At 44.4% G+C, this 19,098-nt stretch overlaps 1 protein-coding gene across 4 annotated transcripts in view; it reads left to right on the top strand.

The window, feature by feature from the left end:
• The first annotated feature begins 12,084 nt into the window (after positions 1-12,084).
• Positions 12,085-19,098, top strand: part of HACD4 (3-hydroxyacyl-CoA dehydratase 4) — a 33,616-nt gene continuing 26,602 nt past the window's right edge. Inside the window, exons 1-2 of one of the 4 annotated variants that reach the window (XM_056520145.1) lie at positions 12,085-12,607; positions 18,638-18,768. In XM_056520145.1, coding sequence (XP_056376120.1) covers positions 18,757-18,768 — 12 coding nt within the window. In that variant the 5' untranslated portion in view covers positions 12,085-12,607; positions 18,638-18,756. Of the gene's footprint in view, positions 12,608-18,635; positions 18,769-19,098 lie in introns of those variants that run through there. The other 3 variants (XM_056520165.1, XM_056520175.1, XM_056520155.1) reach the window with 3 other exon arrangements.

Genomic DNA, 19,098 nt, shown 5'->3' with positions numbered 1-19,098 from the left:
TGAGGACACCATATAGTGACTGAATGGCACAGTGTGGAGGTGTTGGCAGCATGAGGACACCATATAGTGGCTGAATGGCACAGCGTGGAGGTGTTGGCAGCATGAGGACACCATATAGTCGCTGAATGGCACAGCATGGAGGTGTTGGCATCATGAGGACACCATATAGTGGCTGAATGGCACAGCGTGGAGGTGTTGGCAGCATGAGGACACCATATAGTGGATGAATGGCACAGCGTGGAGGTGTTGGCAGCATGAGGACACCATATAGTGGGTGAATGGCACAGCGTGGAGGTGTTGGCAGCATGAGGACACCATATAGTGGCTGAATGGCACAGCGTGGAGGTGTTGGCAGCATGAGGACACCATATAGTGGCCGAATGGCACAACGTGGAGGTGTTGACAGCATGAGAACACCATATAGTGGCCGAACGGCACAGCGTGGAGGTGTTGGCAGCATGAGGACACCATATAGTGACTGAACGGCACAGCGTGGAGGTGTTGGCAGCATGAGGACACCATATAGTGGCTGAATGGCACAGCGTGGAGGTGTTGGCAGCATGAAGACACCATATAGTGGCTGAATGGCACAGCGTGGAGGTGTTGGCAGCATGAGGACACCATATAGTGGGTGAATGGCACAGCGTGGAGGTGTTGGCAGCATGAGGACACCATATAGTGGGTGAATGGCACAGCGTGGAGGTGTTGGCAGCATGAGGACACCATATAGTGACTGAATGACATAGCGTGCAGGTGTTGGCAGCATGGGGAGACCATATAGTGGCTGAATGACATAGCGTGGAGGTGTTGGCAGCATGAGGACACCATATAGTGGCTGAATGTTACAGCGTGGAGGTGTTGGCAGCATGAGGACACCATATAGTGACTGAATGGCACAGCGTGGAGGTGTTGGCAGCATGAGGACACCATATAGTGGCTGAATGGCACAGCGTGGAGGTGTTGGCAGCATGAGGACACCATATAGTCGCTGAATGGCACAGCATGGAGGTGTTGGCAGCATGAGGACACCATATAGTGGCTGAATGGCACAGCGTGGAGGTGTTGGCAACATGAGGACACCATATAGTGGGTGAATGGCACAGCGTGGAGGTGTTGGCAGCATGAGGACACCATATAGTGGATGAATGGCACAGCGTGGAGGTGTTGGCAGCATGAGGACACCATATAGTGGGTGAATGGCACAGCGTGGAGGTGTTGGCAGCATGAGGACACCATATAGTGGCTGAATGGCACAGCGTGGAGGTGTTGGCAGCATGAGGACACCATATAGTGGCCGAATGGCACAACGTGGAGGTGTTGACAGCATGAGAACACCATATAGTGGCTGAACGGCACAGCGTGGAGGTGTTGGCAGCATGAGGACACCATATAGTGGCTGAATGACACAGCGTGGACATGTTGGCAGCAAGAGGAGACCATTTGGTGGCTGAATGGCACAGCGTGGAGTTGGCTGATGCACTAGTACACTACACACCAGGGCTTCACAATCCCCCCCCCCCCCCCCCCCCCCCAAAAAAAAAACAACACGATATATGACATTTTTGAAAAAGATTTCTCATAGATAGCACCCGCTATCCAAAAATTTGACATTTCCAGACCCAGACCCCACCTCTGCGGCATCAGGAACCCATATATTGCCTGAAGGACACAGCCTGGAGTTGGCTGATGCACCAGTACACACCTGGGCTTCACAATCCCCTCCAAATAACAACATTTTAGAAATGTTTTAAAGAAATACCTTTGTGTAAGAACAAGCGCATATCCAACAGTTCACAAGACTCTATAATGCAGGACGGTGGACCACCCAAAGACATTCTTCTCAAAAATAATAAACCACACAATGTTTGAAATTTGGTTAAAAAAATGATTACGTGTGTAAGCGCATCTGTCTCCAAAAGATCAGATCACAAAAGGATTCTAATCACCAAAAATGATTAAGCAGAGTTAATCCCTCTCCATATATATATATATTTTTTTTCATTAAAAAATCACATGCAACAAGCGTTCCGTTGTGTAACGGTTAGCATTCTGCAAAATTCAATTTTATTACTGATAAAATTATCAGTAAATTTAACAATAACACTACCCAAGAGTGTTTAATTACCGCATACATTGCACCAGGAGCAGTCAGGAGTAGGCCTCAGCAGTACCCAAGAGGCTTTAATAACCCCTTACCTTGCCCGATCAATTGCGAGATCAAGCAATAACAGGTATGTTATGGCCTCAGATGTCCTGGGCCGCACTAGCGCTCCACTGAACGGATTAGCGTGTCTCTATCTTTCAAGGACAGGTGCGTGTTGCACGCTGAAACCAGTTCGTGATAGGGATCTGGGATTGCAATTATTTAACCTTAAAACGAGGAATTACCAGTAAGTGAGGGTCATAAGCTGGCGTTGATTAAGTCCCTGCCCTTTGTACACAGAGCGCCAAGAATTTAACGATCATTGTTGAAATTTGCATTAAGAATGTATTTAGCTTCTGCTAAACATCCAAAAATGTAAGGCCCAAGGCCAGAGGCACCAGGGAGGCAAGTAGTTCCTGAAAGACACAGAATGAGTCTGGATCATGCATTTGCAGTACCCAAGAGGTTTTCATAACCCCTTACATTTAAAGATCAATGTTTACATTTGCATTTAGCATGTATTTAGCTACTGCTAAACTTCCAAAAATTATAGGCCCAAGGCCTGAGGCACCAGGGAGGCAAGTAGTTTGTTAAAGACACAGAATGAGTCTGGAGCAGTCATTCGCAGTACCCAAGAGGGTTTCATAACCCCTTACATTTAAAGATCAATGTTGACATTTGCATTAAGCATGTATTTAGCTACTGCTAAACTTCAAAAAATTATAGGCCCAAGGCCAGAAGCATCAGTTTTCCCCATATTAGGAGCATAGTTGTCTCCCAGATTAGGCAGCATAGATGTCACCCAGATTAGCCAGCATACATGTCCCCCAGATTAGGAGCATAGTTGTCCCCCAGATAAGGAGCATAGTTGTCCCCCAGATAAGGAGCATAGTTGTTCCCCAGATTAGGCAGCATAGGTGTCCCCCAGATTAGGAGCATAATTGTCCCCCAGATTAGGCAGCAAAGATGTCACCCAGATTAGGCAGCATAGATGTCCCCTAGATTAGGCAGCATAGATGTCCCCCAGATTAGGCAGCATAGATGTCCCCCAGATTAGGATCATAGTTGTCCCCCAGATTAGGAGCATAGTTGTCCCCCAGATTAGGCAGCATAGATGTCACCCAGATTAGGCAGCATAGATGTCCCCCAGATTAAGAGCATACTTGTCCCCCAGATTAGGCAGCATAGATGTCCACCAGATTAGGAGTTTAGTTGTCCCCCAGATAAGGAGCATAGTTGTCCCCCAGATTAGGCAGCATAGATGTCACCCAGATTAGGTAGGATAGATGTCCCCCAGATTAGGCAGCATAGATGTCCCCCAGATTAGGAGCATACTTGTCCCCCAGAGTAGGCTGCATAGATGTCCACCAGATTAGGAGCATACTTGTCCCCCAGATTAGGCAGCATAGATGTCCACCAGATTAGTATTTTAGTTGTCCCCCAGATTAGGAGCATAGTTGTCCCCCAGATAAGGAGCATAGTTGTCCCCCAGATTAGGCAGCATAGATGTCCACCAGATTAGGAGTTTAGTTGTTCCCCAGATTAGGAACATAGTTGTCCCCCAGATTAGGAGCATAGTTGTCCCCCAGATAAGGAGCATAGTTGTCCCCCAGATTAGGCAGCACAGATGTCACCCAGATTAGGCAGCATAGATGTCCCCCAGATTAGGCAGCATAGATGTCCCCCAGATTAGGCAGCATAGATGTCCCCCAGATTAGGAGCATAGTTGTCCCCCAATCAGCGCGGGCCGGTCAGAGCCAATCAAAGGGGCAAGCGGGCCGTACAATGCCCAGTTCTGCCCCAGAGGGTTTCATAACCAACCACAATAGAGAAAATTTTGTTGTAGGAGCATGGTCAATCTACTCAGACCCATCTGTCATTGGTGGCTGGAAATCCTGGCTGATCCATCCCTGATTCATCTTGACAAATGTCAGTCCCTCCACATTTTTAGTGGACAGGCGAGTTTGCCCTGGGGTGACTATGGCCCCGGCCACACTAAACACCCGCTCTGATGGCACACTACTGGCCGGGCAGGACAGCTTTTCCAGGGCAAACTCCGCTAGTTGCGGCCATAAATCGAGTTTGGCTGCCCATAAATCCAGCGGATCTTCAACGGTTGTTGGCAGGGTCATGTCGAAGTAAGCCACCACCTGCTGGTTCAGGTCCTGCTCCATGTCCACCTGCTGCTGATGAGTAGCTTCACCATGCGGCTGAAGGAAGCTACTCATCAGCGACTGTAGACTCAGGCTGCTGCTGATTGAGCCAGTACTGCTCCTTCCACCCCTCCCCAGCAGCCGTGGCAGTGGAAGGTGAGCGCAGAGGGCCATCCGAGTCAGACTTGCGAGTGGATGGACCATGTGGCCGATAGGCATCAGCCAACCGACTACGCAGAAGCTCCCTGAAGTAGGTCAGTTTGTCCTCCCTCTCATTGGGTGTAAAAAAGGCTCCCATTCTGGGCTGGTAGCGAGGGTCTAATAAGGTGGAGATCCAGAAGTCATCGCGCTGACGAATTTTGACAATTCGGGGGTCACTACGCAAGCAACTCAGCATGCATCGTGCCATTTGTGACAGTGACTCGCCAGGACTACCTGCCTCCATCTCCACTGCATACTGCCACGGTGTGTCTGGGTCCTCTGTCTCGCCTCCCTCGTAATAACCCTCCAGCTCCTCTGGCTGCTTCTACTCCTCCTCTCCTGTCCAATGACCAGAAACACCGGCCATCTCATCCACCGTAAACTGTGCTCCGCTCTGCCCCTCATCATCCTCCTCCAGTTCATCCCCCACAGGACTCATGTAGCCTTCTGATGTAGGCGCAACGTCTCCATTGCCGTGACCAGCCATGTTTTCAATCATTTTTTGGAGTAAATGTAGGAGTGGAATTACGTCCTTCATGGCGTAATTCGAGGGACTAACAAAAAATGTGGCTTCCTCAAAGGGCCTCAGCAAACGGCAGGTGTCATGTGTGAGCTGCCACTCCTTCACATTGAAATTACACAGGGGAGTACTCCTATCTGCTTGTATCATCAAAAAATCCATGATGGCTTTTCTTTGTTCGTATAGTCTGTCCAACATATGGAGGGTGGAATTCCAACGTGTGGCAATGTCACAAATGAGACTATGTTGTGGGATACCGTTCTGACGCTGCAGCTCAAGTAAAGTGTGCTTGGCGGTGTACAAGTGGCTGAAGTGCATGCACAGTTTCTTGAACTTTAGCAATTCCTCCCCTGTGTGACTCCGTTCGCCAAGGCAAACCATGTAAAGGACGGCTTGACAGTGCTGTGCCCTACACACGTGGTACGATGAAGGGCCACCGAGATTTGGACGTGCAGTGGAGGCCGAGGACACAGGGGAGGAGGAGGAGGTGCACAATGTAAAAGGACCAACTGCCTGGGAGCGAGAGCGTGGAGGAGGAAGCGGTGTGACCTGTCCAAGTTGCTGTTGTGGCTGTGCAGGAACAACATTTACCCAGTCGGCCGTAAAACACATGTATTGTCCCTGCCCGTAGTTACAGCTCCACACGTCTGCGCTGCCGTGCACTTTTGAACACAGGCTCAAGGACTGGCCCACCTTCTCTTGTACAAACTTATGCAGGGCTGGTACTGCCTTCTTCGCAAAGAAATGACGGCTTGGGACTCTCCACCTGGGCTCGGCACAAGCCATCAATTCCCTGAAAGCTGCAGAGTCCACCAGTTGGAAAGGGACTGCAACACCAGCAACTTGAACAGGAGTACATTCAACTTCTGCGCCGTTGGATGAGTGGGCGCATACTGTTGTCTCTTGGACATGGCTTGGCCGATCGATTGTTGGCGGAATGGCTGACAAAAAGCGGAAGAAGCAGGAGCGCCAGAAGGAGGGTTTGACACAATGCTCCCTTCGGCTGAGGTGGTGGAGCCTTGGCTGAATGACGGAGGGAGCGGATGGCCACTGGGTGATGCGGCAGGCTTGACCACTACATCGGAGCCACGGTTATCCAAGGCCGCTATATGGTGGCAAATCATGTGTTGACGCAGGGGCGTGGTGCCGAGATTGGGACCCTGTCCACGCTTCACTTTCTGCCGACAGATTTTGCATGTGACTACGCTAAGGTCCTCCGGATTCTTTTGAAGAACAACCACACCGCAGAGTAGCTGATTTTCCCACCCGCAGTCCGCACTATTTCACTGCTAATGGCGCCGTCACCAGGAACCCCTGTTCCACTACCTCCCTGAATGGTAGCTTGCCGCGAAGCAGGTGGTCTCCCCCTGGCACGTTTGGCTCCAGAATTTACACTTCCATCACCACGCTGATTGCCAACCGTGCTACCGCCTTGCTGCTTCATAGACAAAGAGCAAATCTCTTCTCCTGATGATGATGAAGCCCCGGCTTCTGCACCCGGCTCCCAATTGCGATCGGCTTCATCATCATCAAAAGATGTGTGCACATCACTGATGTCCTCCTCGTGTTCCACAACAGTGTCTGCCTCAGGACCCTGAACAATTGAAAGACCGCCTGCCACGTCACTCTCCGCATCACTACTTGCCCGCCTTGCGGAGCAAGGGACGCATGTCTCCTCACATTCTTGGCTGCCCATTAGCTGCTGACTGTCCTCTATTACATCGTCCTCACTAAATAGTGGAGCTGAACCCAAAGCATGAGATACTTCTTTGGGAGAGGGAACAGCATAGGACAAAGGCAATGGGATTACAGGGACTGCTCCCGGGCCATGCCAACTGAGGGTTGTGTCTGAGGAACCCACCGACTCTTGACTGGGGTTGTGAGATGTCGCTTATGATGATGGGGATGAGTGGGCAAACCAATTGACGAGGAGAGATGGGACGACCACACGACCGCTGGGTGTTAACAGGAGCTCAGGCCTATTGCTGCGACTCCTGCTGCCACTCGCCCCAAGTCTGCTGCCAACTCTGCCTGACGTATGTAGGCCTCTGCCCCTTCTCTGTGCATGTCCTGGCACTTCCTTGCCTGACATACTTAGTGCATTTATGAGGGTATAGAACAGCAGCAGGCGATTACTTACGGCTGTCCTTTCAAAGTATATAGGCCCTAGACAGATAACAGTTACTAAATAGTACACTTCTTTGTTGTATGTATGCCCTTTGCACTGATAAGCGCACAGGTATGCGTATTTATACGCAGAAAAAACACTTTTTTTATTTAAATACACCAGCCGGTGTATACTAATGTGTGGAATAGCACTGAATTTAGCACAGAGACAGAAATACAGGTACTAAATAGTACACTACTTGGTTGTATGTATGCCCTTTGCAATGATGAGCGCACTGTTAAGTGTATTTGTAAGCAGGAAAAACTTTTTTTTTCTTTAATACATCGGCAGGTGTATAACGTGTGGTAGAACACTGAATTTAGCACAGAGACAGAAAAAAAGGTGGTATATGGTACGCTATTTGCTTGTATGTAGGCCCTTTGCAATGATAACGCCACTGTTAAGCGTATTTGTACTCAGGAAAACCTTTTTTTTTTCCTTTCATACACCGGCAGGTGTATAACGTGTGGTATAACACTGAATTTAGCACAGGGACAGAGTAACAGGTGAAAAATGGTAAAAAGGCACTAAAATCCACACTAATATGACTTATTTCTGAACAGCAGCAGGACCCAACTGGGCAGCACCACAGAATTTTTTTTTTACAGGGATTAAACCCTAAATTGCACTCTGTCACACAATTGTGAGAATCAGATTTGTGGAGCAACAGAAAAAACTCAATTGGGCTGAAAAAAGAGGAGATTAGATGCTCCATACAGGTAAAACAGCTGTGAGATCTATGACGCAGGTGACTGCTATATTGAGTAAGGAGAATACGAGGTTTTGCTAGAATCGTTCTCGGTCAGAACTGCAGCAACACTGTGCCCTGTGTCTTTCCCTAATGCTGATGTCACCGCTGCATATATGCTGTATAACGCCGTTGTATGCGATCAGCACACCGACGTGCAGTCACTTCCTTTCCCTATCTCGTGCATAGGAGAAATGACCAGAGGGAAGATGGCCGCCGATTATATAGGGCTGTTACATCACAGAGGTCAGTGAACACTGATAGGCTGCCTCTCACATGTGATCCAGGGTCAGCCCACCTACCTTCATTCCCGCCCTCCCATAATCCCCTGCCCCATGTACTCACATGTGGATCCACCATCTTAGGTCTCCAATAACCTGGAACGCTGTAAAATGGAGTTTAATGAAGCGATTCGCGCGATAGAATCGCGGCAATATTCGTATTCGTTGCGAATCGAATTTTTCATGAAATCCGTATTGAATTCGGGTTCGTCAACTTCGATTCGCTCATCTCTAATCCCAAGGCTACCATGATACGTGTATGGAACAGGTTAGGTGGGCCCATTCCAGAATTTTATACAACATCCCAAAATATGCCCCTGGTCTAATGGCCATTATATTGTGTTTTATGACATGCCCTTAGTCATGTAAGAAATATTCCTGTTTGTACAACATTTCTATAGACATTCTTAAAGGTCATTCATAGGACATAGGCTGATGAGAGATAGATCGATATAAATATGATTATATGACTCTTCCCTTCACATCATGACAGTCACCTTTTGTGAAGATCAGCTAAGAACAAAATCTGACCAGGGGACGCACAATTATGAAGGCTGTTTCAGGGCCTGATGAAGCGCAGTTTAGTGTGATACAGACCGTCACCCGAGATCTCACCAAATTATCCGTCCGCACCCTGTAACCATTTCCCTGTCTTTTAAAGAATAAAGTCGCACCTGCATCTAAAGATACGGTATGTGCTCTGTCCTTTTCTTCTTTATGTTCAAGTGAAATTTTAAAGTATTTATTTGCAAATTATGGTAGAAAATAAGTATTTGGTCAATAACAAAAGTTCATCTCAATACTTTGTTATATACCCTTTGTTGGCAATGACAGAAGTCAAACATTTTCTGTAAGTCTTCACAAGGTTTTCACATGGTACTTTCAAAAAGTTTTCATTGTTGCTGGTATTTTGTCCCATTCCTCCATGCAGATCTCCTCTAGAGCAGTGATGTTTTGGGGCTGTCGCTGGGCAACACAGACTTTTAACTCCCTCCAAAGCTTTTCTATGGGATTGATATCTGGAGACTGGCTAGGCTACTCCAGCACCTTGAAATGTTTCTTATGAAGCCACTCCTTCATTGCCCGGGCAGTGTGTTTGGAATCATTGTCATGCTGAAAGACACAGCCACGTTTCATCTTCAATGCCCTTGCTGATGAAAGGAGGTTTTCACTCAAAATCTCAGGGTACATAGCCCCATTCATTCTTTCATTTACAGGGATCAGTCGTCCTGGTCCCTTTGTTGAAAAACAGCCCCAAAGTATGATGTTTCCACCCCTATGCTTCACAATATGTATGTTTCTCTTCCAAACAGGATGAGTTGAGTTTTTACCAAAAAGTTCTACTTTGGTTTCATCTGACCATATGACATTCTCCCAATCCTCTTCTGGATCATCCAAATGCTCTCTAGCAAACTTCAGACAGGCCCGGACATGTACTGGCTTAAGCAGGGGGACATGTCTGGCACTGCATGATTTGAGTCCCTGGCGGCGTAGTGTGTTACTGATGGTAGCCTTTGTTACTTTGGTCCCAGCTCTCTGAAGGTCATTTACTAGGTCCCCCTTATGTGGTTCTGGGATTTTTGCTCACCGTTCTTGGGATCATTTTGACACCACAGGGTGAGATCTTGCGTGGAGCCCCAGATCAAGGGAGATTATCAGCGGTCTTGTATTTTTGTATTGTCTTTTTCTAATAATTGCTCCCACAGTTGATTTCTTCGCACAAAGCTGCTTGCCTATTGCAGATTCAGTCTTCCCAGCCTGGTGCAGGTCTACAATTTTGTTTCTGGTGTCCTTTGACTGCTCTTTGGTGTTGGCCATAGTGGAGTTTTTCTTTTATACTGTTAACAAGTTCAAACAGGTGCCAATAATACAGGTAATGAGTGAAGGACAGAGGAGACTCTGAAAGAAGTTGTTACAGGTCTGTGAGAGCCAGAAATCCTGCTTGTTTTGTTTTTTCCATCATATTTTGCAAATAATTTCTTTAACAATCAGACAAAGTGATTTTATGGATTTTTTTCTCTCATTGTGTCTCTCATAGATGAGGTATACCTATGATAAAAATTAAATGGCCTCTCTCATCTTTTTAATTGGGAGAACTTTAACAATTGGTGGCTGACTAAATACTTTTTTTGCCCCACTGTATGAGGAAAACCCTTTTATGACATATGCCCCATTTGGAGTGTGGCCTTCTTGTCCAAAAGGGCTAAATTGTTGAAACCTATGCCTGCCATTTACAATGTTCACACATCCTAGCTCTATAAAAAAGCTGACTATTATTTATTATTTTATTTAAGTTTGTTGTATGACAGGACAACAATATAGAAAACTAAGAAATAGCTAAACTGAGTTTTATTGTTTTATTCTAAAATGCAAGCAAAAAATTCACAGTATACTGTCCCTTTAAGCCAAATAGCTTCAAACTCCTAAATAGTACAAATGCATGTTATCTTGGTTCGTGCATATTCTAAATTCTTATCAGACCTGTACATTCCTTCCTGATAGATGAAAATTGTAAAGTCTTAGTCATCTGTATAAATAAAGCATATTTCATGTTAGTTTTTAAAAGAAAGACTAAAGGAAATTCTCTTTTTCCAGTTAATAAGATTATACAAACATTTTAAACACAATACGATGCTTGCTTATTTTCCAATATTTATCATTACTGGGTAAAAAAAAAATTGTATTACAGCTTATTAACAAGGAAATCTCTAACTGTCTCAACTAAAATAATTGCCTTAAAATGATTATCGGGAAAATGTATTTGGGGAGATTTATCAAGACCTGTTCAGAGGAAAAGATGACCAGTTGCCCATAGCAATCAATCAGATTCCTTACTGAGAGAGTGGAGAGAGAGGATAGACTATCAGATGCACTGAAAAACTCCATATATCCATTTTGTGAATGTCAGGGGCATAACTAGAAAATGTTTGGTAATTTTATTCTGCAGGTATCAATACATTAGATTCCTAGGTCCTTATTTAATCTATGGGTCTTTGAGAGGCTACCTTTATGGCTGCAACTACCTTTCACATAATGCTGACCACCGTCTACGACTGCTGACAACTGTAATCACCCTGAAATGGAGATCGCGGGGAGTGCCATTGGTCAGAACCCTCCATGATCAGACACATGTGGATAGGGGATATGTTTACTGTAACTCATTATCCCGTTTAATGTTGCTTGTACCCCACATTGAAAAGTTAATAAAAAAAACAAATTCAAACTTGCTGCTTCCTAATTATCCCTTTCCCCCAACAAAAAACAGCTCTCACGCAGCTACATGAATAGAACATTTTTAAACTTATGGTTCTAGGTGTGTGGTGAAACATTTTAACTGTGATAAACTAAAATAAAATAAAAATCACTCTAGTATAGAAAGTAATGGTAGCCCGCACTCACCATTAAGCTTCAGACTTCTTGCTCCGATATGTATAATTCAACGGACCTGGTTCCAGACTTGTTGCAGGGCGCTCAGAGGACTACAACAAGTTTCTGTGCGCCCTGCAACAAGTCTGGAATCGAGTCCGTTGAAGTGTCTGCAAGACAAACTATAAAAGTCTATAGAGGGGGGAGGAGAGATCTCTGCCCACCAGCTCTGGGAGAACTGCAAATTAGCGATGAAGCCTGCAGAAATCTTCTGAAAGATTCTATATACAAGTTATATAACGGCCAGAAATAGTACTGATTCTGGTGAAAACACACAGGACAGCTAATCCTGAAAAGTTACCTGTTTTAGTCAATAAAAATGATAAAAATTATTGGTGTTGATAAAAAAGAATGAGAAACAAAATAGAAAAAGTCAGAACATCACGAAGGCTGATTTTGGTCTAAATGCGTGCCAGCCATAAGGTAACGTAGAGAAGACAAATGTGCTGAATCAAGCTTATTACATATCATATTGAAAAATTCGACTCACTTTCTCATACTTTTAGATGCATGCACCCTATAACAGATAAATCTGTTTCCTGTGCCTGTAGTTTCTTGTCATGAAGACAATGTAACAGTAAACAGATCAATCTGTGTTCAGTGTGTTATTTTTTTAAGAAAAAAAAAAGTCAGTAACAGTAAAGAGCTGAATACTAGCTCAAAAAGTAAAGTAGGAGGGAAGTAGAAGGAGCTCAGCATACTTGATGGGTGTGCCTTCCTCCTCCCAGTTACTAGCTAGACACTGTTGGATTGCAGAGACTTGTGTGCTAGTTTTGTTGTGAACAATTCGGAAATATTCCTTCTGCTTTTTACATTACAACAAAATGTTGGTGGTGACTCCTACTCCTAGGATATGAGGCACTGACTCAAAGAAGTCACATCTGCACTTTGTTTAACCTGGAAGTGAGATCTCCGAGAAGAGGCAGCTCTGCACAGCAAAATATTCCGAACAGTTTGGCATCCAATAGGTAGGTCTGTTAAGTGTTCTCTTTGTTGTAGCTACAGGGTTGGACATGTGATCCAAAGAGTTAAAGGCTTCTAACCAATGTGGCCTAGAATAACGGATCTTGATAAGGAGCTGCTGTTTTTGTTTAGTTTTTTCTGATGGCACTTTGCCAAGATAGTCTGGAGAGCAATGCACATGATCTCTTCCTAGAGACATTTTCATAAATGCATATGAACCTGCACAAATATTACATTCTTCCATATTGTGTTTTATTATTTTTGCCTTTCCAACAAAACAAAGTATTTCAAGCAGGGATGTAATTAGAGGAAAAAGTAGCAAATCAAGTTGATAAAGTTAGAGAGTGGTGGGTAGAGAAGAAAACTGTGGGGGGGAGGTTAAAGGGGTACTCCAGTACTTTATCTCACCGTAAGGGGGTCTGATTGCGTGGGATCACTAAGAATTAAAGGTGAATTGTATTTCTACTATATAATTAAAAAAAATTGTTTTTACAATACACTTTTTTAAATCTGTTTGGGCATTGACTTGGCATGTGAGGTTCAATGTGCGTAAATGTAAAGTTCTGGGTACTAATGACCTACATGTATCATATGTCCTATGGGGAAGTAAAGCTGGGAGAGTCACTGATAGAGACGGATGTCAATGTGCTTGTAGATCATAGACTACAGGACAATGTGAAGTGTCAAGCAGTTTCTCAGCAGGATATCACCATGTATTAAAACAGGCATGGACTCCTGGGATGAGGAAAGATTAAAAAAATGACCTTTGTTAAGTTTAAGAAGAGATGTTTATGCTGGGATATGATTGATTGATTGATTTATTTAAAGTAGTAGTCTAATGAAAATATCTTCAGTCCGTTGTGCCCGGGCTGCAAAAAAAAAAGAAAACAAAACAAACTTTAACTTTCTTCCTCCGTTACCCCATAGTGCCGCTACAGCTGTTCGGTCCTCCGGTCCGGTCTTCTTCTTTCTTCTGTGAACGGATGATCACACTGTGCTCAGTCTATCAAAGGCCGAGGTGGGACATCGCTGCGGTCAGTGATAAGCTGAGTGCAGTGTGACGATCCATGCATGGAAGAAGGAAGAAGACCGGAGGACCGAACAGCTGTAGCGGTGCTACGGGGGGAACGGATGAAGGCGAGTTAAAGTTTGTTTTCTTTTTTTTTTTTTTTTTCAACCCGGGCACAACAGACTAAAGATACTTTTCACTAGACTACTCCTTTAAGTATTGTGGGAGATTAGCTCTGTAGAGCTCCAAGCAAACAACGGCACATATTAGTCAGGGACACAAATGTATAGCTTAAAGGGGTACACCCACTAAATGTAAGTCTATGGGAGGGGGCATGACAGCTGCCATGCTCCCTCCCATAGGCTTGCATTGAGGTAGTGTGGTGTGATGTCACGAGGGGCGTGGCCGTGATGTCACAACCCTCGCAACCCGCACCCAGAGTTCGGAACTAAATGTTCCGGATGCTGGGGCAGTGGAGTACCCCTTTAAACAGGGCTGCTGCTTCTTTTTTAAATTTTTTTTTTTTTACAAAAATATAGCCTTTACACTCACACACACAAACTACACTGCTCAAAAATATAAAGGGAACACTTAAACAACACAATGTAACTCCAAGTCAATCACACTTCTGTGAAATGACACTGTCCACTCAGGAAGCAACATTGATTGACAATCAATTTCACATGCTGTTGTGCAAATGGAACAGACAACAGGTGAAAATTATATGCAATTATTAAGACACCCCCAATAAAGAAGTGGTTCTGAAGGTGATGACCAAATACCACTTCTCAGTTCCTATGCTTCCTGGCTGATGTTTTGGTCACTTTTGAATGTTGGCAGTGCTTTCACTCTAGTGGTAGCATGAGACAGAGTCTACAATGCACACAGGTAGTGCAGCTCATCCAGGATGGCACATCAATGTGATCTGTGGCAAAAAGGTTTGCTGTGTCTACCAGGATGGAGGCACTACCAGAAGACAGGCCAGTACATCAGGAGACGTGGAGGAGGCCGTAGGAGGGCAACAACCCAGCAGCAGGACAGCTACCTCCGCCTTTGTGCAAGGAGGAGCACTGCCAGAGACCTGCAAAATTACCTCCAGCAGGCCACAAATGTGCATATGCCCACTCAAACAGTCAGAAACAGACTCCATGAGAGTGGTATGAAGGTCCAACGTCCACAGGTGGGGGTTGTGCTTACAGCCGAACACCATGCAGGACGTATGGCATTTGCCAGAGAACACCAAGATTAGCAAATTCACCACTGGTGCCCTGTGCTCTTCACAGATGAAAGCAGGTTCACACTGAGCACATGCGACAGACGTGACATTCTGCTGCCTGCAACATACTCCAGCATGACCGGTTTGGCAGTGGGACAGTAATGGTGTGGGGTGGCATTTCCTTGGGGGACCGCACAGCCCTCCATGTGCTTGCGAGCGGTAGCCTGACGGCCATTAGGTACCGAGATGAGATCCTCAGACCCATTGTGAGAACATATGTTGGTACGGTTGGCCCTGGGTTCCTCTTAATGCAAGACAATGCTAGGCCTCATGTGGCTGGAGTGTGTCAGCAGTTCCTTCAAGAGGAAGGCATTGATGCTGTGTACTGGCCCGCCCGTTCCCCAGACCTGAATCCGATTGAGCACATCTGGGACATCATGTCTCGCTCCATCCACCAACGCCACCACAGACTGTCCCGGAGTTGGCGGATGCTTTAGTCCAGGTCCAGGAGGACATCCCTCGGGAGACCGCCACCTCATCAGGAGCATGCCTAGGCATTGTAGGGAGGTCATACGGGCACATGGAGTCCACACACACTACTGAGCCTCATTTTGACTTGTTTTAAGGACATTACATCAAAGTTGGATCAGCCTGTAGTGTGGTTTTCCACTTAGATTTTGAATGTGACTCCATATCCAGACCTCCATGGGTTGATAAATTTGATTTCCATTGATAATTTTGTTGTCAGCACATTCAACTATGTAAAAGACAAAAAAAATAAATTATATGATTAGTTCATTCATTCAGATCTAGGATGTATTATCTTTGTGTTTCCTTTATATTTTGAGCAGTGTACAAAATAAATTCCTGCTCATCCCAAACATCTCAAAAAGACCACTTTGAGGCTGCAGACCTCAAATACTCCTATCAGAGGTACCTGATCCTCACAGCTTCAGCCTGCAGACTGAATTATGTCAATAGCGTGGAAAATACATTCAAATAATTTACAGTGAAAAATCCCGACTTTTATCCTATACAATCTAGATCGGAGGGCATGGATGTTTTTCAAACTAGAGTTGAAGAGGATCTGAAAAAATTGCATCATCAAACAACATCCATACCTCATCACAATCTTACATTTTCCCAGCGGCAAGCTCTGCATGATCTATCCAGTAACAAAACATTGATTATTCATCAATCTGATAAGGGAGGCTCAGTTGCTGTAATGGACGCGTTACTTTACAAAAAGTTGATACTAGAAATGCTGAGTGACACACATACCTATCGATGTCTCACAAGGGATCCGACTAACACTGTAAAGAACAAATTATCTCATCTTTTAGAAGAAGGAGTAACCTTGTCCATCATAACAAAAAGACAAGCAGAATATCTTCTACCAGGTTTTGTCAAATGTCTGGTTTTCCATGCACTCCCTAAGCTACACAAAGACAAATCCCCCCCTCCTTTGAGGCCCATAGTAGCAGGTATTGACTCACTGCTAGAAAGGTTGAGTGCATGGTTGAATGGCCTTCTGCAACTGTTAGTATCCCGGACTACAGGATTTATTAGAGACACGAAAACACTATTGCAAGCGCAAATGGAAAAACACGGACAGTTGGATGTCATGCGATATAACTGCTCTTTATACATGCATTCCGCATGATAAATAGTGTTGAGCGGCATAGGCCATATTCGAATTCGCAAATATTCGCGAATATATGGACGAATATTCATCATATATTCGCGAATATTCGCATATTCGTTATATTCTCGTTTTATTTTCGCATATGCGGAAATTCGCATATGCGAAAATCAACATATGTGAATATTAGCATATACAAAATTAACATACGTGAAAATTCGCATATGCGAAAAGTAGCATATGCTAATTTTCGCATATGCGAATTTCTGCACGCCAGTCTCACACAGTAGTAATACAGCCTTCTTTACACCACACAAGCTGGAAGCAGAGAGGGGTGATCACTGTGATGTGTACTGTGAAGAAAAAAACGGAAAAAAAAACGAATATTCGTAATTACGAATATATAGCGCTATATTCGTGAAATTCGCGAATTCGCGAATATGCGATATTCGCGAATAATATTCGAATTGCGAATATTCGTGAGCAACACTAATGATAAAGCTATATTAGCTATTTCATACCATCTTAAAAAATACAGTACATATAGTCTAGTATTGCAGCAATATATGTTAGATGTCCTCCAGTTTCTATTACATCATAATTTTTTCTGTTTTGATTCTACATTTTATCTACAGGTAACTGGTTGCCCCATGGGCTCGAATTTTTCCCCCTCCCTAGCCAATTTGTATATGGCATATTGGGAGGAGGTCGTCCTGCTCTCCCCTGCCAACCCATTTTTTCATCTTGTGGGTTGGTATGGGAGATACATTGACGACCTCCTCCTGATTTGGAGGGGTACACAGTCACAAGAAGTAGAGTTTTCTAATTTTCTCAATAATAATGATTTATCTCTTATTTTTACCTGTAACATTTCACTTGACCAGATAGATTTTCTGGACATTACTCTAAAAGGTGATCATGAATCACAGAGTATACATAGAAAGATGTTCCGTAAATCTTGTGCTGGTAACAGCCTACTTCATTCATCTAGCTGCCATCCAGAGCACGTCACTTGCAATTTGCCCATAGGAGAGTTTGTCAGGGCCAGACGTGCCTCATCAGATCATCATACATATACTCATACCTGCCTTGACAGATCACAAGTTATAAATAGGGCTGAGAACATAGAAAATTCTAAACCTACTGGCTACTATTTACAGGACAAACAGAATGTCATATCCAACACACAGGTTTTACCTGCATTTACTACACCGTTTTCCGAACAATTCCATGAAATCAAGAAAATAATTCACAAACATCTACCAGTTCTTCATTATGATAAAATCATGTCCAATATTATTCAGGATGGCATCCGAGTAATACCCCGTAAGGCACGATCACTCCACAATATATTGTCCCCCAGTGACTTTAACTCCTCACCTAAACAGGATACATGGTTAACATGCAAAGGGAGATAAATGCAGTCATTCTAGATGTTCTATATGCCAGTATATGACCAATCAGACTACATTCCATTCATGTACTACTGGACAGATACACAATATAAAAAGCTTTATCAATTGTCAGACGCATCATGTAGTTTACAGTATTACCTGCTTACAGTGCAGCCTACAATATGTGGGCTGTATGAGCAGGAAACTTAAGGTCAGAATCCAAGAACATCTCTACATACCTGACAGCAACAAGATCACAAACAGATCCATGTCAGGCTTTACGAAACACATCATTGAAAAACATGCAGGTACTATTCCCGAAATTATTGTGACTGGTTTAGAGAGGGTACGCCCACCATCACGAGGTGGTGACTGGAGTAGGGCCGTGTTCAGACGGGAGGCATATTGGATTTTGGTTCTTGATACTCGCTTCCCGCATGGACTTAACTTTAGACATGACCTGAGTTACATCTATTAGAAGTTTTCATGTATATTTTATTTTCTTATGTACAATGACTCTCCAGTATATACCATCTGTTATGTATTGTCCATGTCTTATTTTACCTCTCGCCACTTGGACACTTCACTCTAAAGGGTGACATCACCGGATATAATAGTATATAAGGTATATATTTTGTTTGAAGCATTGACCATGATTAAGACTTGTTAACAAGTCGAAACGCGTTGGTGCATTTCGTTTGTGTTTTTAGCCACCATTTTTCTTTCCATGTTGGATTTTAATATGATACATTAAAGCTACGTACTTTTATCCAGTTTTGGGAGCCGGATTTTCCTTACTCTTGTGCTCATCTGATGTACCTGGGACCACGGCCCTTGCTCATTCCGTGGCTTCCGCTGGAGGGTGTGCTGAGTTCATTGTGATCTGGGTCTGCATGCTGCTAATGGTGAGCTGAACCTTTACCTATATCTCTAGACTGAATTACACCTTGCCCATAAACCATCTGTTTTCAGTCCTTGTGCTGCTTTGAGCCACACTGAAGAGAATGAAAAGCCCCCCCCTACCAGCCTGCCTTTCATTCCATAAAAATCCAGGTTTGAAAATGGACTTTACCAAAGGTTTCTTAGCAGCTATGGTCTGCTAGAGATGACATACAATATAGCGAAATATGGCAATCCTTGACCACCATACCTGTCACTGTCTCACAGTATACACCCTGTTCCTAATTATTATGCACATTATATTTTTCTCCTAATTGATGTAAATAACAGTCACC

This window comes from Hyla sarda, chromosome 1, assembly GCF_029499605.1.
Source record: "Hyla sarda isolate aHylSar1 chromosome 1, aHylSar1.hap1, whole genome shotgun sequence".
NCBI lineage: Eukaryota > Metazoa > Chordata > Amphibia > Anura > Hylidae > Hyla > Hyla sarda.
This window is presented reverse-complemented; position numbering and strand designations above follow the sequence as displayed.